This window comes from Phoxinus phoxinus (assembly GCF_949152265.1).
Source record: "Phoxinus phoxinus genome assembly, chromosome: 7".
Taxonomy (NCBI): domain Eukaryota; kingdom Metazoa; phylum Chordata; class Actinopteri; order Cypriniformes; family Leuciscidae; genus Phoxinus; species Phoxinus phoxinus.
In genome coordinates, this window is record NC_136882.1 from 15,731,672 (window position 1) to 15,758,863 (window position 27,192).

The following is a 27,192-nucleotide window of genomic DNA, read 5'->3' on the forward strand; positions in this document are numbered from 1 at the left end:
GTGTTTAGGAGGAGCGTGCTAGAGCGCGAGACAGTCAAAAACTGAAGCCTGCTCGCGCTCCAGGCATTGCGTTGCGTCACGGGTATAGAGATGAAAACAATCAGTCATGGTAACAAAATATCCACAACTGTCTTAAAGAATTAGACAATATTACCGACTGTCAAAGTAAAAGTTAATTGTAAATGCAGGCATAGTGTGAAGGGGAAAAAAAAGGAACTCTTAAACTCATAACCATATTTTAGCTCCTACTTGACACTTAAAGTTCGGCTCCATGGATAAGTCGAAGAACTTTCGAATAGACGCTCTGTTGTCAGAGAGCTCTCAGCGGATAGTTCGCGAGGATTCCCCGGGACTGTGCAATGAAGGCATTGACATCGAGCCCGCAACATGCAAACGGACACACAACTCTCCTACTCGCGCTTTTCAGCTTCAGACAGGGGTCATCCCCAAACCAGGCATGCTAAACATTTCTCACCCGGGATTTACGTCACTTTCTCAAGGGTCTATGCAAGGAATGTATCCCTCACCTATGTACTCCATCACGGCATTTGGAGCGCAACATCCCACCTTCGCGTATTCTGGTTTTGCGCATCCGTACCCGGAGCACCTGAAAGCAGCAGCCGTGGCCGGTTCATTTCCGTTAGAACACTGGCTCCGGGCAGGACTCATAATGCCTCGCCTTGCAGACTACAGCGGTATGTGTGTCCCTTCTGCGGAAAGGTTTACTTTTTAAATAGCCTATTCTTTAGAATTAAAAATGTATTGTCGAGCCGTTGAAAATGTCTAAATGATGTCACTAATGTAGCTATGTAATTGTAAAACTTAAAAAAAGTATGCTAATTTCCACTAAGTTTGCTACAAGTTTTTTTTTTCATAGTAAATAATGTAAAAAATTGCCTACATTTATAAACCTTTATATATCCAAAAATATATTAATGTTCTCTCTGCAAAAAGTGCACTCACTTGCCATAAATATTCTCTAGCCTAATTGAATCAGTATTTACTGCTAACGGAACTATAATGTAAGCTTTTTTTTTTTTCAGTCTTTTCATAGCATCATAAATGACAACTCCATTAAAACTGCCTTCATCGAAAGGAAAACTATAAAGAAACACTTAAAACATCCTGGGCTTCATCAATAAAGTTATCTGGTAGCATTTATTGAATTTTCATTAAGTTAATGGTGCTCTCTGGTGTTTTATTGTCCCGCTAAAGCAATATCTCCCAGCCCTGTCATCAACAATAAACTGAAGTAAAGCTGTTATCATTATCTATTAGGGGGGAGTAACAAGAGGTGAATGTGTTGTTTGCTGCGTCTGCTTGGTGTCTTCACCGTATGTCTTTGTTTTTTTGGCACAAGTCTTACACCTCCTTCATCAACAAACTCTCTTTTCAGGGGCACCTCAATCTGGTTTGATTGGAAAGTGCCGGAGACCACGCACAGCTTTCACCAGTCAGCAACTTCTAGAGCTAGAAAACCAGTTCAAACTCAACAAGTACCTATCCCGACCCAAGCGCTTCGAAGTGGCCACGTCTCTCATGCTGACTGAGACACAGGTGAGGAGAAAGCAACACACTCACTTGTCTATTCATAACAATTTAATGTTTTAGTGAACTGATAGCTAATTTATATGAAATCGTACAATCTCAATTGTACGTTTTCATACAATCTGCTTACGCCCCACTGCTGGTTGGGATTAGGGGTAGACCTTTATATACTTAAAAAAAAAAAAAATCATCAGTTTTTATACAAATCACATTGTAAGGATTCATATGAAACGGCACTTCAGTAAAACAGTTGTCTAATGAAATCGGATTGGGAGAAGTAAGGGATTTGTGGCCACGTCTCTCATGCTTGACTGATAGTGTGGAGAAAACACACTTTCACACTGAAAAGTTGATATCTTAAATTTTTAAGTACAATCAACTTGGATGTTTAAGTAATTTCAACTTAAATTACATTGAACTGACTTTAAAATTTTTTTAAACGTGTGTAACTTATAAAAAAAAATTAAATTGCAAAACTTATTTTGTTGAGTTAAAGCATAAACATATGTTGTCATAACTTATTGATCATATACTTTTTTTTACAGTGCATGGCAATCCATAACTATTTCATGTTTTAACGAAATGGTAGCAAATTTGAATATTATATGTTTTGTACAACAGGCCCCATGCCTGCACTGTAAAAAAATGTGGCTGCGATTAGTTATAACAACTTAAAATTTGTTGATGACTTAAATATCCAACTTAACTAAACTAAAGTTAACTAAACTTAATATTTTAAGTCAAGCATGAACACATACCTTCAAGCTTTATTAGAAAGAAAAATCATGCATTTCCGAACAAGTCACACTGTACGAATAACCACCTTGTAAAATAGTTATGCTTTCTCATGAAATCAGGTTGTGAGAAAGAAGGGATAAGGTGAAAAAACATATTACGAACAAAGAAACAACAAAAATAATTTTGATAATCATTCAAATAAAAAGCTCTTGAATATTCCCAAAAGCTAATACCAATGGATCAACTTTTATGTAAATGATTGTGATGTTTGTGTATTTTCCAGGTGAAGATTTGGTTCCAGAACCGACGGATGAAGTGGAAGCGCAGCCGTAAAGCTAAAGAGCAGGCTGCACAGCAGCAGGAAACAGATGGCTGTAAGTCAGGAAAAAGAGGAAACAAGGCCAAAGACCTCAGTCGCTGCAGTGCACACGATGACGACGAGGATCTGGATGCAGAGGACGAAGATGAAGAAGAAGAGGAAGAGTTCAGAAAATCCATTAACGTCGGCGTGAGCCTACCTCACCCTTCGGACTTCCTGCAGCACAGCTCGGCGCTGAGCTACAGCTCTCACGGCTCTTACTCTGACGACGACCTGGAAGAGATCGGAGGAGACCGAAAGATCAGGCTGGGGTTATGAGGGATTATAGTCTGCATGTCCATTCATGAATCGGACTGCTAACTACATCAAGGTTTCAAATACAACACCTCAAGACTGAAAGCTGTTGATGTCAAAATGAAGTTCATTGACGTTTACAGTCTTAAATAATTCATGAAAATGGTCTTCCAGTTTATTTGCACTTAATATTTTTTCTTGAAGGCTGCTTGTAAACTGCAAATGTACACTATTTCAAACTAACTTGTTTTTCTTATGCGATCAAACTCTTTACTATGTATGTTAATATGGACATTTTGGTTGAGGAAAAACTAAAAAAACACAGCAGCTGTTGAACCAAATGAGGAGGCCTTTCCACTGAAAGTCACAGGCTGGCTTGGTCTCTTAAACACATTTCGTTCGAGTGGATGCTGAGGAACAGAAGATTACCCAGAGGTCATCAGTGTCAGCTTTCTTCCAGTAACCATTGACTAAGAAACACAGAGGAACTGCTAAATCCTCAGCAAATATTGAACAAGGGCAAACTGTGAACGGTTCATTAGTTAAGTCCATTAGTTTATGTCATGTTGTTGCTGTTGGTGTCTTTAATGTTATTTAACTGTTATAGATGATATATCTAATTTATTCAACGTGATATCAGGACTCCGTTTGAAGGATTGTGTGACCTTCAAAGATCACTGGTAAAATATGTATTTGGAGACAAAGGGAAATAAACAAAATTGAAGATGAGTTTCAGGCATTCTCTCACTTGCTGTCATTGAACGCTTTTTGTTCTTTTAGGATGTGAAAATGCTGCAATGCATACAAAAATAAATGTATAGGCTGTGTTTATGCATCTGGCACATGGGCGAAAGGTTTAAAACTAAATGAATATTACCCGCATCATATTCATCGTCCCACTCTCCTCTCCCTTTTAACCTCTAGCTGACAGAGATGGTGATTAAAGCGCAGATGAATCTACAGTGCATTATAAACAACGAGGGCCCTGATATTTATGGCCACAGCCTCTCAAAAATGAATTACTCAGGGGGGTTTACTGATAGGCAAATAATTAAGTTAATGAAGGGAAAGTAAAATAATCTACTCCTTATGCTGATGTCACCGGGCCATTTAATTTGAAAAGATGAATTGCCTCAATGACCAAAAGAGCATTTTTACAGGGGTGTGGTGTTAGGCCAACAATTAAATATTAAAGCAGAGAAGGTGCAGTCAAGCTAGAATTGGACATATTTATATGTTGATTAAATGCATTGCAGTGACGGGAATAAATACCCTGCCAAACCAAAGGAAACTCGAGCACTCAAAGTGGCAAACTGTGAACATTTATCACGCATTTGGAAAATTGCACCTGCATTTTTCGATCTCACCTGGCTACTGTTGGAGTCTTTGAGAAAAATCGCTGTATGTAGAATGTCCCTTAGCAGTTTCCGTCGGCGTTGTCATGGAGCTCGAACACAACTGAACTGGGAGTAAAACTTTCAGCATGGCGAAACAAATAAATCGACACATTTCTATTCAGTTTTGGCGTCTTGTTTGAGATATAACTGCTTTAAATAAATCTACTGTGGTAAGTTATATTTTAGTAGGCTACAAAATGTAAAATAGCGCGAGTTTTGCGATTGTATTCGTAGAAGGAACAAACGTAACTTAATATAAGCGTGTGACTGTAACGTTAATACTCGTAAGTTAATAGTAATAACGTTACTCTTAATAATATAAGTTGTTTTTATTGTTTAGCAATCGATTGTATGATTGATTTTAACATAATTATAGAATTTATGCAGTTTTAACGCCTTGTTAAAAAGAAAAGATGAGTAATTTTATAAATCTAAAACAGAAAACCCACTGCATCTTTATCAATAACATTTCATTTTTGATGATCCTCTGAGTCAGCCACCTTTGCTGTCACTGATTTTCATAAAGCAAATCACTTAAGCTAATAGGGAGGTACAGAAATGAGTGACAGGGTCATACATTTACACCAGCCTCGGTTAACCTCAGAGTCAGACAGGCAAATAACAGATCCTGTCTATAACAGACCATATACGTTAACAGATCCAGACAGGCATATAACAGATAAATGTAAATGTATCACTTTAGGCTAGCATGCAGCTGTTTAAAGTAATACAGATATTGCCTAATGCAGTATGGACTTTATATGTTCATATTAATATCAGTCAAGAAATTAAGATAAATCTCTCTGATAAAGTCCCAAATCATTTAAGTACTACAGCCTCGTCTGATTAATCTAATTTGATACAAAAGCTATATGAAATAGTTTAATCCCACGAATACAGCACTATTGACCTCTGTTGGTTTGTTTTAGTTGCAATGTTGACGGATAATCCAGTGAATCCTCTGAACTCAGGCATTCCCTTTGGAGGCACACACAACCCACATAGAAAGGTAAGATGTATAAGGTGTTTTGAAAGTAAAAAAAGTCCACTTTAATTGTGCAGAAAAAAGATGTCACACTCTATATAGGCTATAGCAGGTTGTCACACTACAGTTTACAATGGAACCTTTTTGACTGTGTGAAACAATTATAATTAAACACAACACATATAATAGGCCTAGCCTATATATATACACGCAAAACCAAATTTTCCACAATAAAAATTACCTTTACAACTTGACAGCTAGCTCCTATTTCTTATTCATTCTATCCTCAGTTCTTATTTTTTTGTTCATTATTACTCTTTTATGTCAACTGTTGTTTCATTTCTTCTGCTATTGTTTGCCACTTTTGATAAGTTGAATGGTTTTGCATTGGCTTTTTGCTATCAGTCGGAAATACAATGCCCTCTGCTGGTGTAAAAATACAATAGACATTATGATGTGCCTGTTTTGTTTTCAGAGGGTCTCAAGCCTCAGGTCAGGGGGCCTTCAGAAGAGAACCCAAAACTGCTTCTTTGGGGTGGAGACCTGTGCTGAGCTGGTCTGGGAGGACTGGGAGCCAGGGCTAGAGTATACCAAATCTCTGTTCCTTAGAAGCATACATGGAAAACTCCAGAGACTCACCATCAGGTCAGTCCACTTAAAACATTAACTAAGGCTAAGTGTACTGGCAAGTACGCTACCTTAATTAGTTTGGGGTCATTTTACGGTTTAGTTTAAAGGCTGCATTTAATATTGTAAAATGTAATTTCACTTTAAAATAACTGTTTTCTATTTGAATATACAGTACCGGTCAAAAGTTTGGAAAGAAACATTACTATTTTTGATGTTTTTGAAATAAGTCTCTTAAGTCTATTTGATAAAAAAATACTGGGGAAAAAACGGTAATATTGTGAAATATTTTTTTACAATATCAAATAATGGTTTTCTATTTTAAGGTACTTAAAAAAAATATCTATTTCTGTGATTTTTCAGCATCATTACTCCAGTCTTCAGTGTCACGTGATCCTTCAGAAAACATTCTAATATGCTGATTTGATACTCAGCTGCTTCAAAAAAATTTGGAACCTGTGATACTTTTTTCAGGTTTCATTGATGAATAAAAAGTTAAAAAGAACAGTATTTATTCCAAATAGAAATAGTTTCTAATATAAATCTACTATCACTTTAAAAAAAAAAAAATCAATTTGACACATCATTGTGAATAAAAGTATTATTATTATTTTTTTTTTTTAAAGATGACACCAAATCTTTGAACGGTAGTGTATATTTTCACACAAGATTTATATTCTAAATAAATGCTGTTCTTTCTTTCTTTTTTTTTACTTTTTATTCATCAATGAATCCTGAAAAAAGTATAGGTAATACAAAAATATTAAGCACAACTGTTTCCAACATTAATAATAAATCAGCATATTAGAATGATTTCTGAAGGATCATGTGACAATGAAGCCTGGAGTAATGGCTGATGAAAATTCAGCTTTAATAAATTATATTTTAAAGCATAAAGCATAAACGTTATTTAAAATTGTTATCATATTTTATATTTAAAAAAAATCTGTATTTTTGATCAAATACTTGTAGGCTCAAAGAGCATAAGAGACTTCTTTCAAAAACATTAAACATATTATTTAGTATTTTAAAATACAATTATTCCTGTGATGCAAAGCTGAATTTTCAGCATCATTCCTCCAGTCTTCAGTGTCACATGATCCTTCAGAAATCATTCTAATATGCTGAATTGATACTCAAGAAACATTTCTTATTATTATCAATGTAGAAAACAGTTGTGCTGCTTAATGTTGTTGTGGGAACCATAATACAGTTTTATACAGGATTCTTTGATGAATAGTTCAAATTAACAGCTTTTATTAGAAACAGGAATTTATATTATAAATACAGTATTTTTCCTGTCACTTTTGACCAATTTAATGCATCCTTGCTAAATAAAAGTATTACATTTAACTTAATCTTCACGAAAATATTTCTGACCCAAAATTTATCAGGATTATACTGACCGGATTTGTTTTTTTTGGTCAATTTCAGACCTCCTGAGTCCAAGTTCTTTAAAACACCATATCCTCAGACCATCCTTCTGAGCCCAGGAACATCTTTCTCACTCCCAGTTACCTTTCAGCCTCTTAAAAAAGTAAAGTTTAATTCGCTTTCTTATCTGTTATATCATTTTAAACTTGTTATATCAATATTCCTGTGATTATAATGAATTACAATTCATTTTATAATCAATATTCACAGCAAGTAATGACAGATCTGATTTAGATGACTAGAAAAACTGTATTGTATTGACTTTAATATGCACATCAATTGATTTTGCAAAAATATATTTTGGATTTGTGTATAGACTTCTTTCTTGCCCTGCTCTTTCCAGTGTGAGTATGTGGACACTATAGAGTTTCGGGGTAAGGAAGGCACGTTCCAGGTGTCTCTGCGAGCTGTGATTCCTCATCATGCCCTGAAGGTTCCAGACACGGTGATCCTGCCACCCTGTGCTGCCCGCCACAGCTCCCAAACCAGCTTCCTTTTTCGTAATTCCAGGTAAAGATGTGTTTGCATGGCTAAAGAGCTGCCACCTAAAGAATGTTTCAACTACTCTGTGTCTCACAGTATTGTACTTTGGGTATTATTTTGTTGGAAACTAGGTTGTTACAAAGGCAGCCGAGTTATGGAGAAAATGCAGAATTGTAAAACGTTCGAATGCACATTTTCCCACTAGTAAGCTGCAGACAGGATTCAGGTGGTTTGTGGATCCTCCGTTCCAGCTGTCCCCTGAGACTGGACAGTTAAAGCCTGGAGAAGAACGCAGGGTTACAGTAGAATTCAAGCCCCAGCAGGCTGTAGTGTGCCAGGCCGAAGCCTGCTGTGCTTTCGGAGACGATGGGGAGAGCAGCTGTACTGTACTTCTGCGTGGGCTGTGTGAGTACACTAAGCTTTTGTTTGACTCTAAATGTCAATTAAATGTCAAAGAAGATAATGATGCTTAAAATTTGGTTGTGCAACATTTTAAGAATTTCAAAACGCACAGTTTAAACTTGTAGATTTGGTTCTCTCGGTTCTTTTGGTCCGGACCAACAAAGAAAATGATACATTTTGTCCTCGTTCCCTTAGCGTTCACTCTGTCATTTTAAACAGCGAATCTAAAGATACAAAACAGCTTTTTATTACATATATTTAGCGACAGAAGTTACTGGCCAATGCTGTGTGCTGGGCTAAATGCGCTCGATGGATGTGCGTACATATGGGGGTATTTTTACCAGCTAAGAGCTTATAAAATGCGTAAAGGAGTCAAGACAGCATCAGGAGTTTCTCCGCACACACAAAAAATATCTGTTGTAAGAATACGTGGTTCCAACGCCTGTACTGAGCTGTAATGGATGCATTCTGCCCTTTTTTGGGTCTCATCATGTGACATCACGTCTTGTTTTTGGTTCGCTTGGATGGTCCATGTGCTCCCCTGTTGTGTTCATATTTCAGTCGCACTGCACCAGATTTCGTTCGAAAGCGGACCGAGACCCACCTTTTCTCGGTTCTCGGTCCGTTTGTTTGGTGCCCACTAGGGTTTGAGTGGCAGCGTTTACACTTTTTCAAATGAACCGCACTAACTTAATGGGGAAAAAAATAATTATATGATCAGTAAGTTATGACAATATGTGTTTTTAGCAATTTAATATAATTTAAGTTGAAATTACTAAAATATCCAAGTTGATGGAACTTAAAAATTGAAGGCAGCAACTTTTTTGTTTTTACAGTGCAGAGCAATCACACCAGAATTGTTTTTTAATCGAACCAAACCTGCCAACTTTGGGTATATTGTGGTCTTTTCTAACTTTTCTCAGTTGTAAAATTCATTTTCTACGTACAGTCGAGAAATAAATATTTAACGATTCTTTATAAACCTTTAACGGCAGACCTACCATGAGCTCAGAAGTTGTTAATCTATGATATATGATTTTAGAAGTGAAATTTCAACTTTATTCAAAATAGTGGTTTTTAAAAGCCAAATTCCAGAAAATTTGAGTTAGTTTCCATTCACTCCCAAAATTTACTTTAACCAAATTTTTTAAATTTAACCGTTTTTTTTCATTCAATTATGTAATTTCAAGTGCTTTAGGGGATTTATAGTTTATTTCCTCTTGTAAAAAAAAATGTTTTCCCTGATTTTAAAATACTTTTTTTTCTTCAAATAATAGTTTACAAAGTTATGATTCATATGAGAGGTTAGTTTGGTTGTAGAAATACTTTTGTGAAAAAATTTGTAAACAAAAAATTGTTTAATCCAAGGGCGCTAAAATGTGGGTGTCACTGTTATTACAAAAATAATGAATATTCATTGGTTAGACAAATAATCCTGCTCCAAATTCATTGCATTGGTTGAGTCATTGTTGCTATGCAAGAGGAATGTTAGTACTGCAGAGCCACAGTGTTGCATTGTTGTCGCTGCATGTTAAACTGGGAATAAGTATTTTAATATCAAAACGATCTCACATCCCATTTAACTTCCTTTCCACAGCCAAGTACCCCCGCCTCCAAATCAGCTGCATGGGACAGGAGGAAGGATGCAAGGTGCTTGAGTTTGGCAGTGTGGCAGTAGGAGACTCTCATGAAAAGCACTTTGAGATCTACAACCTCTCCACTGTATGTTTCCCTCCACCCTGCTTTCTTTGCTCATTGAATATTTAGACATTACTCAGATATTTCTCTCTCAGAGTCACTCTCTTTCTCCGTTAGGTCAGCACAACATTCAGTCTGTCCTGGCTGAGACGACCCCCTCTCATGGAGTCTGTGTTCAGCTGCGAGGTGCATGAGGGGAAGATCGCCCCACATTCAGTGTTGAAAGTCCCTATCTGCTTCTCCCCACTCACAGTGGACAGCATAAGTGTGGACTACCTCTGTCTTACCTGTCCTGGAGCTGTAAGCGAAGACCTGCTCAAAGTGTCAGGCACCAGCATAGGTACAATACATATCCAAACATCTGCTAATAAACATATCAAACGTTGTTTGATCGTCTTCTTCTGTCCACTATAGGTCCAATGGTGTCTCTAAGTACCTCTGTACTAGACTTTGGCTGTATTGAGGAGGGCACAGAGGTCACACACAATATTCAGATCATCAACTCCTCTGCAGTATTGGCTCATTACCAGTTTGATGTGGACACTGGCAGCCATAGTGTGTTCAGTGTTGATAAGCCTTGTGGCTCTCTGCCAGGCAGCAGCAAACTCACCCTGCTTGTGAAGTTCCGACCACAAAACCCTATAGCTTATCACAAGACAATGATCTGTTTGCTGCTACACAGGGTAGGTCTATCTATCTATCTATCCATCCATCCATCCATCCATCCATCTATCTCTATCTGTCTGTCGGTCTGTTTTTTGGCTTCTTGGTTGAATATCTACTCTTTCTTAACTTGTTTTCATTTGATTGATTGTGTAGTTCTGCTTTTCTTATTAAAGGAGCCACTGTTTATGGATTTGATTGGCACCTGTCACTCAGAGCAATTGAAACCAGCCATTTTAAAGCCCAGACACCTGAGTGTCTACAGATTAAATCTGCTACGAGGGCTCACCTGTTACCCTCCTGACTTACTGAGTGCCTTGCTGGAAGAACACCGATTAAAACTGGATGATAGCGGAGCATTGCAAATGCAGGAGGTGTGTGTTTCTTCCAAGTCAGATTTCCTTCCATTTCTTTTAAATTCTTAGGCCCAAATCCTATCCTCATACTCAAAATCATACTTAATTCACAAAAAAATTGGGTGTACCACAGCTAAAAAGAAAGTTGAAATCTTCCTGGAAAATAAAACGTGGATGTGACAATAAAACATGGATGTTACATCACATAACCTTGCATCTAACTTTCATTAGATTCCAGCAGAGGACACTGGCAATTCCACACCTCTCTTCAACCCACGCAGTCCTCTGGAGGAGTATTTCCATGTAAATTCCGCACCTGAAGTGGAAACAGAACTTTACAACACCTCAAACTCCACCCGATTCCCCGTCCCCCATGTTACAGTTCAGCCCTCTGAGCTCCTTTTTTATGACGGCCCAGCATCTAAGTCAGTCTCTATCACCAACCACACCAAGGGCAAGATCTGTCTGACGTGGTCCAATGAGGCTGAGTCCCCTTTCTCCATCTCTCCTCTCTCCTGTGAGCTGGGCCCACTAAAGACCACAGCCTTCAGAGTGACATACAGTCCCAACCAGCAGAACATCTTCCATGCAGCACAGCTTGAGTGTTTCACTTTTTACAAGGTAATGTTAGACTAAAGAGACGTTCACACCGATAGTGATTCACAGTGACAGAGGGACCTGAAGTCATTAATTTTCAACTAGCGGAATGACAAAATGTCTTGAAACATTGAAATGTCTAGTTTAACTATATGCAATTAAGATGTGGCGCCTACCAATAGACAATTTAGACAATGAGAAATGTCATAGTTCTATATAAATGGTCTCTGTCCACATACAGTGATAGAATTAAAAAATTGTGCGTAGAAGTTTTCAACATTCTGAGTCAATCTGATTCATGATAGAAGTTCTTCCTGTCCATGATATAATGCATTATTATGTATGACTGCAATTTATATACAAATGTTTTCCCCTCATTTTAACCAGCAAGAAAACTGATTTCTGTTAAAGTAATTAAAGTAAATCTTATTTTTACCATCAACATCAGTAATAATGATACGGAATATTAGTTTGTGTTCAGATTTTCAAAAGCCATGATCAGTTGCACAACGCATCATTAATGTTAAAGCAACCAACAGCTGTTGAAAAATCCAGCATAAACCAGCATGAATTCCATGTTAGTCTAGACTGGTTTATACTGGTGTATTGATGATCTAGCTGGTGGACTAGCATGGTCATGCTGTTTTCAAGCAAAACTGAGCCGGTCTAGCTGGTCCATCAGTACTCCTGCTTCCCATGCTGGGGACCAGCAGGGTAGTATATAGATTTGGTGACCTCCAGATATTAAATTGCAGTCAGAGTAAATGGGAAATAACGTGAACATGATTTCTGTGCTGCCATCCAGTTCTGAGCATAAAGGTTTAATTGACTTGAAATTTTGCTTTTGTCATCCTCAGGTTCTGAAGGATCAGAGAAATGTGGAGGATCAGACTTTGTGTCCACCCTGGTGCCTTACAGTCAGGGTGAGCGGTCACTCGTTTCAGCCTGGAAAAGAGCACTTCACCCCCAACATCTCTCTTCAACACCCTCAAGTAGTAAGTCTGACAATGGTGACATCTTTCAAAATAATGGGTGTGTCCAAAATCTGAAGAACACTGCATCTGCAGGCAGCATACGAATGCAAGAAGGCACATCTGCTCATAACATATCCTGTTTACTGACATTTCTTCATCTGATTGATTTCAGAAGGCAGCACAGATGTACTATGATTTCCCACAATTCTATGCTTTCAATCCTGAGAAAGTTGTGCTAAAAAATAAATACTGCATCTGAAAGTTGCAGTTGGTGGTCAGATTGTGCGTAAATGTACATTTTGTGACCAACTTTTTCCAGTTTTGATGTCATTTCTTGCGAGAAGTTACTATTGTAGTAATTAAAATATTTGCTTAGGTATCACCAAAGCTCTCTCTATTTTGTTGTAGATTATTAAATTGGTTTGCTGCCTCAGAAGCCTGCTTGCACAAAGGCTTGCAGAGTCATTGCCTGATAGGGCAGTGAGACAACAAGTCAGCTGCCTAAGCTTTCAGACACAACCAATATGTAATGAAAGAGCATAAATGGAAAGAGACTGTATGCAAATATACTTATAAGGTTTTAACACCATCCATCTCCCTGCAGGTATTCCCTGCCCTGAAACAGTTAGCATACCGCAGTATTCTCCTGCAGAATACAGGAGACCTGCCAGTGATCTTCAGACTGGACCCAGACGAGTGTCCATCAGTATGTGTGCTGCCATCCAGTGGTCTGGTGCCAGCTGGCAGCCACCAGATCCTCACATTCAGATGCACTCCATCTCCAGATCACTCTTCCGGTATCCCTTTGACATTACAACTGAATGCCAGCCCCAATCACGCACAGGTTAACACTATAATGTTTACAAAAAATAACATAATGTAGTGAGTTGCCGGAGTGATTGGTTAAAGCCAAGTGGATGAGTGATGAAACGTTTTGAGCAACAGAGAAGCATGTTCAGTTGACTAGAATAATCTAGAATCATGAAAACAAGAATCTTCACATAATGATTCTGTTGTGTTTCAGTCACTCATTTCATTTGCCAAATGGAAATTTCTAAATATCATTAAAAAGCAAAAGTTCTTAAACTGAAAGCTGGAAAGTGGTTTCATGGTCCATTTTAGCCTACAAATGAATATTTTCTAGGTACTGAATGTGGTTGCTGTAGCAGAGAAGCTTTCCATGAGCGTGGAGGAGGGTGGCAGCCTGTTCTTTCAGCCCACAGCAGTGGGCTCCTGCTCTGAGCGAACGCTGCGGGTGAGGAATCTGAGCAGGGTGCCGATGGAGTTCAAGTGGAGGCTTTGTGGATCTGACCAACGGGTTCTGACTGTACTGCCAAACACAGACATTCTCCAGCCCAATGAATCCAAGGTAAGGCTGCAGCATGAGTGTGGTGTTTGGGTGCATAGTAGTTTCAATCTTTATTGATTGAAAGCATTTGTTTGTTTTCAGGTACAGAAGTGGTCCTTTGCTCCAAAGGAGGAGATGATGTACAACATGAAGCCTAGTCTCACGTTCTGGCCTGTCCAAACACCACAATGCAAGAAGTCCCGTCTTACCATTAAAGCTGTTGGATTGGCATCCAAAGGCTCTCTCCAGGTGTGTTACATTAGATTGCATTCGCACAAAGCTGAAGATCATCATCGTACATCTCTAAAGATAGGGACACCAAACTGCCGCCAAAGAACTAGCGCTGATGAAAGCCGACTGTGTTGTCGCCTCGCGTCGCATGCGTCGGGGGGAAAAGCTGCACTTAAACACACAGAGAGAACAACGGCTAGAATGCACGTTCTGCGTTCTGCGCCTGCGTGTAAATGAGACAACGGTCTATTTAATTAATAGATAATTCATCTATATTCGTCATTCAAAAAGAGAAACCGACGCTGCAGGCTGCAGATACACAAACCGTAAACAAAGCAGTGCGTGGTTACCGTTTTGAATATCAATACTGCTGTTCACTTCCTTTATTCCACTCTGCTCATGTTAATATTGAAATATTCGCCAAGGAACACTCAGGTAAGATGACGTAACATTAGAACAGCCTTCTATCTGTGCCGTTTTGACTTCTTTGCTGGCTGTTTTGCTATTATTCTCGTGCACTGACTCGTTCACTAAGCTGAACAACCAATCAGAGTTACCTCTTTCACCGACGGCCCTATGTGTTGGATTTCAACTTGTTGAATCGGCCCCAAAAAAAACGACGGCGTCCGACCAGAGCCGACAACGTCCGACTGGAGCCAACGGTGCCAACTACGTCGGCCGACGCTCAAAAATGGCCCAACGTTACCCGACGGCCGATTGTCGGCTTGGTGTGTCCCGGGCTTAAGACGTCAGTTAAAGAACACTTCATCTGGAAGACATCTGTTGTGTACAAACATCTGATAAACAGCAGTTTTACATACAAACGGCCTAAAAAGCCATCTTCCAGATGAAAATACACGTTGCACAATCTCTCCAATGTATGTCTGCTATCATGAGATAATCTAAAGATGATGATCTAATGATCTAAAGAGCATTTTGTGCTTGAATGGAAATAAGAACATCTGACCATCTGTACAAACAGAGTTTACTTTATCAATGACAAAGATTTTCTTACATTTGTTTAGTGACCTTGGGTTTGAATGGCTTGGACATGCACACTTTTCTATAAGAACATGATTGTCATAACTGTTTGTAAGTTAATGATTTTTTCCTCAGGCAGAGCAACCTGTTATAGATCTGGGTGAGGTGCTGGTGGAAAGCTGTAAGTCATTTGAAGTTTCTCTACTGAACGACAGCCCTTGTGCCGTCAGCTACTCTCTGACCACACAGCAAAGTGTCACCGATACAGGACTCCTTGAAGACATGACTCAAGATCCTTTGGGTAGGACTCAGTAACTTACTATTCTTATCCTAAAAATATGTTTACTGCCATTTCAAGGACTCTGTGTCTCACTTTAAATGATTCACTATATACACTTGGCTTTAACCACTATATACAGGTATATTCAGCTATATACAAATGATGTGTGTGTGTGTTTTTTTTATTGGGGTTGTACTAAACTTATACTTTTATTAATTAAGGATTAGTGACAATAAAGACTTGCATTGTCAACAAAATAATCTATTCAAATAAATGCTGTTCTTTTGAACTTTCTATTCATCAAAGAATCCTGAAAAAGATGTATCACGGTTGAATTGATGGCTGCTGAAAAGCTTTGCTTTGCCATCACAGAGATAAATTACATTTAAAAAAAGAATAGAAAACAGTTATATTTAAATTATAATAATATCCTTCAACATTACTCTTTTTACTGTATTATTGATCAAATAAATGCAGCCTTGGTGAGAGACTTCTTTCAAAAACATAATTCAAATTATTATTATTATTATTCAGTTCTGGAGATGGAGAATGTAAAGGGAACCATACCTGCCGACTGCAGGCTACCGATCCGCTGCACAGTGAGACCGGCTCGCAGAGCCCATTACTGCTGGACAATCAGTTACCACATCCTCAATGCCTCTGGTAGCGTACTAAAAAAAGAATCGCTTCAAGCTGTGATTCCTGTGTGTGTATTAGACAATATTGAAACACCTTCCAAAAAGTTAGTCCTGTATTGGCCACCACTAACCAGCATAAACCAAACTGAACCATGCTGGTATTTTCAAATTGACCATTTTGCACATTTGAGAGAATATGTGGAAATGTCACAATGTAAAATTTGTTTTTCTGGTGCCCAGGCTCTGTGGGAGGAGAGCCCCAATCTATATGCCATGTACAGGCTGAAGGAGTGTATCCCACCATGGAGGTGATGGATGTCCGTAGCTGTGGCAATGTGGAAGGGCTGAGTAAACTTCAGCTCTGGCGCCTCTTCAATCTGGATGCACTCAACACTTATCTACGCAGAGATCCCAGCCCATCTGAGCTCACCTTCAGGGTGCCCACTAGACACAGGCAATACTTTAAACAGAGTATTATTATTTTTTTAGCTTCAATTAAAACCGTTATAAAACTTTCTTTTGATATCTATTAAAACCTTCTGCAGTTTTCGACATCGCCCCTCTATCTTTACCTCAGCCACGATGGATTTTAGCTTCAGCGCTGCTCCCCTGGGCTCAGACCCCACCAGCATTCTGCTTCTGTTTAAGAACCCAGGAAGCATTCCTGTACAGTGGTGAGGATCCATTACTTGGTCTGCCGATAGTTTACGGTAGCAAATAAAGTCACACCGGCAATATAAAGAAGTTATCAAAATGGTCTCCCTTTAGGTCATTCTTGTTCCCAGAGGACCAACAGATTGAGTTGGAGTACTGGGCTGAGACTGGAGATTTCAGTCCATCTGAGCTCCACCTGATGAAGATTCAGGAGCACAGGCTTTTCTCCATCTTCCCACGCTCTGGTAAACTCCAACCCGGCCAACAGAGGACAGTGCAATTCACATACAGGTCAGGAGAAAAAAGCACTGTAATGATTCTGCACTGAAGTGTTGTTTTATGGTGCACAGAAAACTATAAGGCATATGCTTCTCTCCCAGACACGAATTTGTGGGGACAGATCGTCTTCCTGTGTTGTTGAAACTTTCACGTGGAAGAGAGATACTGGTGAGACAAATGATTCTTTTCATTACAGCACATGCATAATTTTTTAGCAAACAATGTATGCTGATAATTCTCGATTTTTTTAGCTGAATTTTACAGGAATAACTGTGGAAAGAGATAGACGCTACATTCACCTTTCCTCCAATCGGCACATCTTTGCCCCGATGGCAATTGGTGGGTTTAGCCCCCCTAAACAGGTTGGTATAGGTTACCTGAATTTATGTTTTTTCCTGGTTAAAAAGAGTGGGATCCCTAAAGAAAATTTTGTGGTTAAACCGTCTGGAATCCTGGAATTGAATGTATATAAACTGTTGCATAGATTAAGGAGGTCTCCAAATATATATTTTTTGGACAATGGGGGCCTTGAAGTCAAAAAGGTTGAGAACCTTTGTGGATAAAGTGAATAAAAAAAAAATAAAAAAAAATTCATTGTTTAATTATTGGCAGATTCTTACAGTCATCTGCTAGATACCATCTGTTTATATTTAATAGTCACAAATACGCTAAATGTTTCATCTGCGCAGGTGTATGAACTGTATAATGCAGGCACTCTCCCACTGAGGTACCACTTCGACACCACTCCACTGGAGGAGCTGATGGAGGAGAACTTCAGTCACCCGATCTTACAGTGTATGAACCCTGGTGGAGAGATCGAGCCAGGCCACACCGCCCTTGTGGAGTGGATCTTCTCCCCACTGGAGGCTAAAACATACAGTGTTAGTTACTCCACAATAACATCCTCTTAAAGTTGCCACGAAATGGAAGTTGCAAAAATCTTTTCTTCTCTATTGTGACATATATAAGTGAAACGGCTTCTGGTAGGCGGGACTTGATTTTGGAATTTGGATAATCAGGAATTGATTAGATTGTAGTCAGTTGTGGTTTGCCAGGTTGTCCCGCCCTCGAGTCTTCATAGAAGAGATGTCACTGCAAGAGGGAGGAGGAGTTATTTTAATTAAAGATTACGAGGGCACATTAAAAAAAAATTTGTATGGAGAAATATTTTATAATAAATGTTGCAATATTCTATAGAAAATAAAAATATTAAAATAAATGTGGTGTTACTGTTCATGCTACTAAAAACAGTCTATGTAGCTACTGTAATAACAATAGTTTTTATTTGAAAAGACAACTTGGCAACTTTAATATACACCACATTAAGTGTTTTGTACTGAGTTTGGTACACAACTCCATTTTTTACAGGTGGACATTCCAATTCATGTGGTGGAGGGGGACAGCATGTTTGTAACATTTGAGGGCCAAGGCCTTGACGAAAGAGAGTCAGAACCCATTCAACTACAGGATGGGCGTATTACTGTGCCTTGCACTCAAAGAATCCCAGTACCTGGACAAGTAAGAGCGCTTGATGATACAAGCCATGTATAAGAAGTGTTCCACAATAAATGATAAATGGAAGCTGAAAAATTTTCTCTCTCTCTCTCTGTGTGTGTAGGTGGTGTTCCTGTCTGAAGATAGAGTGTGTTTTGGTGATATCCCAGTGTGCTCTCGAAGTACACGCATTATTTTTTTGACCAATGTGTCATACACAGACCAAGTGTTGTATAAGTGGAACGTAACAAGCACAGAATGCCAGCAGGTGTGTAGATTTGTTTTTTCATTAGATCATGCACAAAATGAACATTCTGATGACATTCCAAACCCATATACTATTTGTTTGTGCGAAAGTCATATGAGCCACTTTTATAGTTCTTCCCTGTTGTTTTTTGGAGCTTGACAGAAATGAACTGTCACCATGGAACTATATACTGTCATTGCGTGCAAAAGAGGTGCATGATTCTTCAGAAATGTTCCTTTTGTGCTCCACAGAAACATTTGTATTGATCAGATAACATGGCCAGTCTACTCAGTATATATTGACTATTGATCGCATGTGTTTGTTTGTAATGTTGACCATAGACTGTAACGATCTGTCCTATGAGTGGTCGTCTTGCACCAGGGGAAAGTGTTCTCTGCATCGTGACAATACAGGCCTCAGGCAGCCCCGCTTTCTACCAACAAGACCTCCTCTGTGAGGTGACAAATACAAAGATACACCAGTGAACACATTCACATATAGACACAGTATGCTTATTTGATAATGTTCCGTTCAAAAGTTTGGGGTCGGTATAATTTTTATTTTATAATGTTTATGGAAGAAGTCTTTTATCTTTACCAAGGCTGCATTTATTTAATCATAAATACAGTCAAAAACAGTGATATTGTGAAATATTTTTGCAATTTAAAAAAATATTTTGAAATGTAATTTATTCCTGGATGACAAAGCTGAATTTCCAGCATCATTATTCCAGTCTTCAGTGTCAGATGATTTGATTTGGTGCTCAAGAAACATGACTTATTAATATCATTGTTGAAAACAATTGCGCTGCTTAATATTTTTGTGGTTCATCAGTATTCGTTGATGAATAGAAAGTTTAAAAGAACAGGATCTATTTGTAATATAGTATTTAATGTCACATCCTTGCTGAATAAAATTATTAATATCTTTAAACAAAAAATCTTACTGACACCAAACAGTAGTAGTTATGTAACGTAATCATGACTACACTTTCAATGTTGAGTCAAGCGCACTTCTTTGAACTTGATTAGAACTGACATTCATATAATATCCACATACATTATTTTGGGGTCACTGTATACGGGAAACAGATCTAAATGTTTATGGCTCTCTTTGACAGATGACACTTGTGAATATGCTAGCACAGTATCACAAAGACCTGCGACAGTGGGAGGAGGAGACAGAGAGACAGAAATATGAGTTTACACTCACTGAGAAAGACCTGCTGCAGACAAAGCAACTGGATAAATGCACTCAGGTCAGAAATAACACATCTTTAACGCTGACAAGTAGCCTTTCACATCCCATTCACCATATCAAAACATCATTTTAAAAAACGAATTATCATACTCAGGAAGGTGCAGTGCTTGAACAGAAAACTGGCACAAGAAAATATAAGGTAAACCACAAAGACAAGACAATTAAGTTATGTGATTCACCCAAATTCTGAGTTTAATTTACATGGTACATTCTAAATGAGAGGCTTTGTTCCCCATGTGGCAGGCCCTTCCGCCCATTCGTAGCAGTGATCACGCAGTGGGCGGTCCCTCAGCGAGACCCAGTCGGGCTGAACAGCGGGTCCCGCAGCAGACAGGCCAGGAAAGGAGGAGACGCCCCGAGCCTCCCTGTCCTACACTGCTCCACTTGGGTGTTACCGCACGCTCTCACAGCCTCATGGAGTACCAGACACACTTCCCCTCTCAGTTCAACACTCATTACATCAACAGGTACAATGGGGTGCAAAAGTCAGCATTGATCTGGAAGTTATTTCATTGAAATTTAGTTTGAGGTAAACAAAGTCTGATGTCTATTATTATATTTCTCTCAGATCTACGCAGCCCAAGCGTTCTCTGTCTGGCACAAGCGAGAGCTGGCATCTTCCTGCAAACCTGCCCCCTCTCACGCTGGGTCTCGAGAGAGACGTCATCACACACGTGCTCAATTCTTTACTACAGTATGTCTTGACTTACATTGTCTAATTTATAGAGTACCAATCAAAGTTTTTTGAAAGAAAGCACTACTGTTATTTATAAAAAATGATGCACTTAATTGATCAGAAGTAGACATGTTATATAATTGTATAATGTTATAAAAGATGTTGTTTTTAAAAATGCTGTTCTTTTGAAGAATCCTGAAAAGAATGCATCACGGTTTCCACAAAAACATTAAAGGTAGGGTGGGCAATTTCAGAGAGGCTAGCAATAGCAAGCTAGCGTTTATCTCACCCTCCCTTCAGTGCGCAAAAGTATGCAGAGCGTCACGAGAGATTATTGAGACATTTTAAAATAGAAATATTTGACTAATGTTACGCAATTTTACTGTTTTTACTGTATTTGTGATCAAGTAAATATAGCCTCAAGAGCTTGTGACTTTTTTCAAAAACACAAAAGTAACCTGATCCCGATTTTTTTGAACGGTAACGCACATTCTGCACGTCTTCTGTCGTTTTAAATGGAATAATTGTAATTCCTAGTCTTCCTCAATGTGAGCTCACACACGTTCACTGTCTTCTACAGGAGTCTTTTAGATGAGCCTCAGTTCCAGCAGTCTCTGGTAGAGGGCGACACTGAGCAGGTGCTGTACTTCACACAGCTGCGACCCGCTCCGGCTCCTGCGCTCCCCGCACAAACTCTACCCCGCTCTGCTGCAGGCTGCCAGGATCCTGTAGAAGTGTCCGGTGTGTCCAGTGCCACTCCAGCAAAGACTTACACCAGAAACTGTAGCACTGCAGACAGACCCATGAGTGAGTGTGACCGTGAGTCTCTGAAAGAACTACAGGAGGAGACAAAAATGAAGGTCCAGGAGTCCATTCGCAGGTGTGTGCTGTTTTAAATCAGTCAACATTAGTTTTGCAATGATAAATTGCAAAACTAATAAATTGTCCATTAGTGAGTCCTAGTGAGTTCTCTCTTTCTTTTCTGCAGGTTTCCTGAGTTTTGTGACCTGATGGAGGACATTTTGCTCAACACCTTGCAGAACTTAATGATGGAGGCTTTCTTGGGTGAGCTGGTGCTGACGACTCGACCGCGAATCATCGCTCTTCCGCCTTCCTCTTCCAGGTTACTGGCATCTACATTTTATTTTAATCTCACTTTATCAGGATTAGATTTAAAAAAAAACTGTGCAAGAAATGCACTCAAGTGGCATTGACTCTTGTTTGAATAGCCTAAGAGATATTAGCCAAGACTTTACTTTCTCATTTTATGTATATGTACTGTAGGAAAACCAGCCTTGGCTCCAACAGACAGTCCAGTGCTGCATCTAATAAGAGAAAGGAGCTGTTGCGCCCCCTAGTGACCAGCCCAAGCCCGTACATGTCTACCCAGGCCAAAGTCTCAAACCTGGAGCCAGAGCAGTAATGAGCCATACCGCACTTTTAACTTAACACTCAATATCACTGTATGACATGCATGAGACTGATTCGTATTAAACTGTATTCAAAATGACAATCCTGGTGTAGTTTCTCTGAGTCTGGCTCACATGAAGTACAGTATGAAACATATACTGAATATATATATATATACGGTACATATAGACATAAATGTATACATTTGAAATAAGCCGCAGATGTTTGCAGTTTTTTTTCTCTGTGCTAGACCTGACTATCTTGCCTGTAGTTAGTCCCAAGGGCATTTAAACAGTGCAGTCACATGGCCAGAGTCGCCCATTATCAAGTTAAGGACATCGTCTATGAGAAATAACTTCAGCAGCACAAATTTCTGTCCTAGTGCATGGAGGATGTCGGCTTTACTATAAGAAATGACCATGAGTATGATGATGCACTGAATTGTAGCTCATTTTAGGGGGAACATTTTTTTGTTGCTCTAAATGGGCGCCTTTTATTCTGGCTGCTGTCCTATTCATGGAACTACTGAGGAGAAAGATTGCATTTTAAGGTAAGTGACCAAATGTTGGTGTTTTCTGTTTTGTATAGAGTGTGTACAAAGAATCATTTGTTATGAAGCAATTATAGAAATTAATAACACAAGCGGTGAGTGATTATTTTGTATTTTTTTTGTATTTATAAAATAAATGATTATTATGGTTGAATATTTGAATTGTATTTAATAATATAAGAATACATATTGTCATTTAATATTTAAAATCATTTAAAAATGGTTAATAATGGTTTTAAGTATTTAATAATGAAAAATAAATACATAATAATAATTGATATGGTTGAATTTCTTAATTATATATAATAATTATAAGAATAATTATATATATTCTAATAATTATATATATATATTTGTATAAATGTGTCATTAATATGATTTTTAACCGAACTTTCTCCAGATGTGTTTGTGCAGTTGTTTAATAAAGTCTTGTAATGCAGGACCAGTATGTCCAGGGACAGCGAGACAGCAGCGGGTCATGAGCTGCAGGACAGCAGATGTGGAGCACAGAAGGAGACTCAAACCTCCATCTCCATTACTGAGGGGGAATCAGATGCTGAATTAAACACGTTCATCACGATGAGGAACAAAGCAGACAAAGATACTGAGGTGAGGAAATACACATGCACTTTGAGATACAGTAAGAACAAAGTGTGAAAACAAATACAGAACGAAGCAAGTGAATATATTTTACAGTTATTCAAGTTTTGCGAGGGGTGGTTGAGTATGATTTCACTTTTCTAACTTTAGTTAGTGTATAATGTTGCTGTTTGAGCATAAACAACATCTGCAAAGTTACAACGCTTAAAGTTCAAAGCAAAGGAAGATATTTGCTTTTAAAGAAAAGGACTACAACAAACGGCTGGTAGGGACTACAGGACATTCCTCGCGGGTTAGTGACATCACCAACCCTAAAATGTACATAAACCCGCTCCCGGGAACACGCAGTCCATGTTGAGAAGAGGAAAAGTTGTTGTATAAGCGTAAGACCCATTTGTGAGTCAGCTCAAACTTTAGCATCCATCTTTTCACATGCAATCGAAAGTCACTCTGTGTGCATCTCAGAACAGTTCCAATACGAGAGATTTATAGATTACCATGACAGAATATGCTAATTGAAGATCGTTAACTCCACATCAGCAACATAAATTCATCAACTAACCATTCAGAGACGTCCTGTTGCATTCTACATGTTGTCACTTCTTCTTGAGTCTCTCCATCTTTGTCTGACTCCGTTTTAACATTAAAGGCAGAATAGTTTCTGTCATTTTAGTGTGTCTGCGGTAATCGCAGCTGTTAACACACACACACACACACACACACACACACACACACACACACAGACACACACACACACACACACACACTCTGGGGACATCAGAGATTTATTTTACATCTTGTGAAAATGCCATTTTACCACCCCTTTAAATATTGGCATATGAATGACAACTTACCGGTACACAATTCTTGAACATTAATTCTGGGAAGTGTGACGATAATCTAAGGAAGTTTGTGTGTAATTTAGGTCGTATTTTTTTAGTTTAATGATCAATGAGCACACAGCTGCCTCTTATATTCAGAAAGGATCCCTCTCTACCCATTACATGTCATATTTTCCACATTCAAACATCAGCTCACACATTTTCAGATTATCTTATATATTTATGCATGAACCAATTAAAAATCAAGTAGGCTACTGCTTCGTGTTTTAGAGAAGATGCAATTTTTACTTTTTTGTATTAGAGTTTGGCCACAAGTAAATACGTTGGAATTTAGAGCGATGTAATTTGCCAATTTTTTCAAATTGAATTCGGTTCACTCAACTGTGCCAGAAAGACAAGTGATGAAGAGTTCACTTCAGACACAACACTAGTGAGGTGAGGACAGCAGGACACTGATCTGGCTCGCTACATTTTAATCATTTTAACTGTAAACCAAAATCACATGAGCACAGCAGACATTCTTACTCAGTCGGGATGAAACAGAAGTTGTCTTTTCTTCCCTATTGTGACGAATATCCGAGTGAAATGACTTCTCGAACAAGAAAAATGTAGGACAGGATTTAATTTTGTCCTTCGGAAATTGATTGAATGGTTGTGGTTTGCTATCGCTGTGATGTCATGTGAGTGACAGGTTGATCCCGCCCTCGCGCCAGTAAACACATCATCAGTGAAGAGAAGAAATGTCACAGCAAGAGGGAGGGGAAGTTATTTTGATTAAAGAATATAAGGGCACATTAATTAAAAAAATTACATGGACAAATATTTATCATTTCTGAAGTTAGTCTCCACTTCATACATGATCAGTAAACTAACTTTTCTCATGTTTATTATCAGTCTTTGGACAGTTGGAAGAGCACATGGTCTATAATGCTCTTAGGAACTTGTTAGAGTCAATTGACAGTAACTCAATATGATGTTCTGCCAGGCAAACTACTGTACGTCTCCGTCCACAAAGCTCTCGGTCTTGTTCTTTGACCGCTCTTCTTATATTTGTAAATTTCTGTTGCTTTGGCACAGATTCGTTGATTCATAGACTAGAATAGTGCTATAAAAATTGTGTGTGTGTGTGTGTGTGTGTGTGTGTGTGTGTGTGTGTGTGTGTGTGTGTGTGTGTGTGTGTGTGTGTGTGTTAGGAATGGGAGAAGCTGAACTATGATATCCACAGTCTGAGGTGTGCTCGTAAAGAAGTTGGGACACGTTGGAAGAAGATCTTGCTTCAGCTCGGTGAGGTGGACTATATATGTATATTTTATATTCAGTTTTTTCTTTAAGTCTTTAAAAATGTATTTAATATATTTAAATTATCTATATATGTTTTGTTTTATATACATTGTTTTATATATATATATATGTTCAAAAGTTTGAGGTCAGTAAGATTTTTTTTTTTAAAGAAATGTGTACTTTTTCCAGGAAGGACACATACAATTGATTTAAAGTGACAGTCAAGGCATCGTTACAAAATATTTATCTTTCAAATAAATGCTGTTCTTTTGAACTTTCTGCTCACCCAAAAATGTATTACAGTTGCTACAAAAATATTAAGCAGCACAACTGTTTTCAACATTGATAATAATAAGGAAATGTTTCTTGAGTATCAAATCAGCATGTTAGAATGATTTCTAAAGGATCATGTGACACTGAAGACTGGAGTAATGATGCTGAAAATTCAGCTTTGCATCATAAGAATAAATTCAGTTTTATAATATATTCAAGAAGAAAATAGATATTTTATATTGTAATAATATCTTACAATAATACAGTTTTTACTGTATTTGATAAATGCAGCCTGGGCGAGCATAAGCGATTCAGACTTACTGACCCCAAACCATTGTAGTGTATAAATATTTTTGTTTTATTTATATCATATTATTTTTTATTTTCAAATTTATCTTATTAAATTCTCTTGCATACTTTTCCATCTCTTGTCACAGCGAGAACAATGTTCATTTTGTGCCTAAAACAGTTCATTATTTAACCTTAAATGTACAATGCACAATGCCAGCGGATAATAGCAATAGAATACCAAGTCAAACGTGACCCTTGTTTGCCAATGTGATGTCTGTGCGGAGTGTAAGCATGCCTTGGTGTCTGAAGACGTGCATTCATGTCAGTATGTTGTTGATCCAGGTTACCAGAGGGAGGTGGACTCCTTACTGACAGTGAACAGGCAAACCGTTCGGAGTGACTGGGAGAATGTGGAGAAGGCCAGAGAACTGCTGCGCATCGTGTCAATGGAGACAAGCCTCTTCCCCTCTGGGCTCAGCAGCAACGAAAGATACGTCTTCGTCATGGTAAGTTCGTGTCTGCATGATAAATTACAGTCCTAATCTTTAGCCTCAAGTATGTGCACATTACAGGAACTCATCACGATGAGCCATCTACATTATTATATTTGGCTTGATCAAGGCTGTCCCAGTTTTACAAGCAGTTCAGTCAGTTTGAAGGGTAAATTAAACATTTTAATTGTAATGATCATTTCCTAGGATCGCCTGGTGTCTTTGGACAGCGCTGAAGACTTTGTGCGGTTGGCCAAAAAGAAATATCCCAAAATGTAGTCTTGAGATGGAAAGGAAGTTTTTGCAAAACTCACTGATGTTTTGAATGAATGAGTTAAGAATGAATGGCATTAAAGTCGACATGAAACATGACCTGTGATACAGTCTTTTCGGCCTTTTCATTTTAACTTGTGTATTTATTGAACTTAAAAATAAAAATAAAATGTTACATAACATTTATAACATTAATAATGAAATTAAATAATGTTAAATAAACATTATTTAAAGGCCTAAATAAATAAATAAACATAAAAAAGTGAATACAAATCAAATTTAAATAAAAAAAATTAAAATGAATACAGAAGTCGTGAAACAACCTTTTTTTAGGGCAGGGCTGTTCTTTGAATTCTTCAAAAAAATTATATAAAATTGCATAAATTGTTCTTGAACTGACCAAAGTATTTAATAGCAGAAGTTTATATTAAAAACATAGCTACATTTTATCATTAGATGTTAAATTTACCATTGCTTTATATATATAATTGTTCCATAGAGTATATACTACTCTTTAAATACTCTTCTATACAGTGTTTAATGCATTTACATCAGAAGTAACAATAATTAAATTACAG

General features: G+C 38.1%; 3 protein-coding genes across 3 annotated transcripts; all 3 read left to right on the plus strand.

Moving 5' to 3' along the window:
* Window positions 1–3,627, plus strand: mnx2a (motor neuron and pancreas homeobox 2a). Its single transcript, XM_079619500.1, has 3 exons — window positions 1–695; window positions 1,397–1,557; window positions 2,570–3,627. The coding sequence occupies exons 1-3, from the start codon at window positions 272–274 to the stop codon at window positions 2,921–2,923; spliced, it is 939 nt and encodes a 312-aa protein (XP_079475626.1). The 5' UTR covers window positions 1–271; the 3' UTR covers window positions 2,924–3,627.
* A 685-nt stretch (window positions 3,628–4,312) lies between these two features.
* cfap65 (cilia and flagella associated protein 65) lies at window positions 4,313–22,114 on the plus strand. Its single transcript, XM_079619239.1, has 33 exons — window positions 4,313–4,466; window positions 5,226–5,305; window positions 5,757–5,926; window positions 7,343–7,445; window positions 7,686–7,852; window positions 8,031–8,230; window positions 9,825–9,949; window positions 10,043–10,265; window positions 10,340–10,608; window positions 10,765–10,962; window positions 11,176–11,565; window positions 12,399–12,536; window positions 13,120–13,359; window positions 13,660–13,884; window positions 13,966–14,112; window positions 15,211–15,376; window positions 15,890–16,018; window positions 16,234–16,447; window positions 16,539–16,667; window positions 16,762–16,938; window positions 17,028–17,094; window positions 17,178–17,288; window positions 17,616–17,807; window positions 18,295–18,444; window positions 18,545–18,688; window positions 19,009–19,125; window positions 19,788–19,925; window positions 20,022–20,066; window positions 20,171–20,394; window positions 20,496–20,621; window positions 21,184–21,483; window positions 21,592–21,726; window positions 21,888–22,114. Exons 2-33 carry the CDS (start codon window positions 5,231–5,233, stop codon window positions 22,024–22,026), a joined length of 5,373 nt encoding a protein of 1,790 aa, XP_079475365.1. The 5' UTR covers window positions 4,313–4,466; window positions 5,226–5,230; the 3' UTR covers window positions 22,027–22,114.
* A 263-nt stretch (window positions 22,115–22,377) lies between these two features.
* LOC307001695 (melanoregulin) lies at window positions 22,378–26,719 on the plus strand. Its single transcript, XM_079618510.1, has 5 exons — window positions 22,378–22,563; window positions 23,004–23,172; window positions 25,199–25,289; window positions 26,193–26,356; window positions 26,549–26,719. Exons 1-5 carry the CDS (start codon window positions 22,496–22,498, stop codon window positions 26,618–26,620), a joined length of 564 nt encoding a protein of 187 aa, XP_079474636.1. The 5' UTR covers window positions 22,378–22,495; the 3' UTR covers window positions 26,621–26,719.
* Window positions 26,720–27,192: the final 473 nt, after the last annotated feature.

Excerpts from the sequence above, each read along its gene's own strand:
- mnx2a (XM_079619500.1), top strand. The coding sequence starts at position 272 with ATGGATAAGTCGAAGAACTTTCGAATAGACGCTCTGTTGTCAGAGAGC. Across the intron at positions 696-1,396 it reads TCGCCTTGCAGACTACAGCG|GGGCACCTCAATCTGGTTTG; the intron begins GTATGTGTGTCC and ends CTCTCTTTTCAG. Across the intron at positions 1,558-2,569 it reads TCATGCTGACTGAGACACAG|GTGAAGATTTGGTTCCAGAA; the intron begins GTGAGGAGAAAG and ends TGTATTTTCCAG.
- LOC307001695 (XM_079618510.1), top strand. The coding sequence starts at position 22,496 with ATGGGCGCCTTTTATTCTGGCTGCTGTCCTATTCATGGAACTACTGAG. Across the intron at positions 22,564-23,003 it reads GAGAAAGATTGCATTTTAAG|GACCAGTATGTCCAGGGACA; the intron begins GTAAGTGACCAA and ends CTTGTAATGCAG. Across the intron at positions 25,290-26,192 it reads GAAGATCTTGCTTCAGCTCG|GTTACCAGAGGGAGGTGGAC; the intron begins GTGAGGTGGACT and ends TTGTTGATCCAG.
- cfap65 (XM_079619239.1), top strand. The coding sequence starts at position 5,231 with ATGTTGACGGATAATCCAGTGAATCCTCTGAACTCAGGCATTCCCTTT. Across the intron at positions 9,950-10,042 it reads AGATCTACAACCTCTCCACT|GTCAGCACAACATTCAGTCT; the intron begins GTATGTTTCCCT and ends TTTCTCCGTTAG. Across the intron at positions 17,289-17,615 it reads GGTTTAGCCCCCCTAAACAG|GTGTATGAACTGTATAATGC; the intron begins GTTGGTATAGGT and ends TCATCTGCGCAG.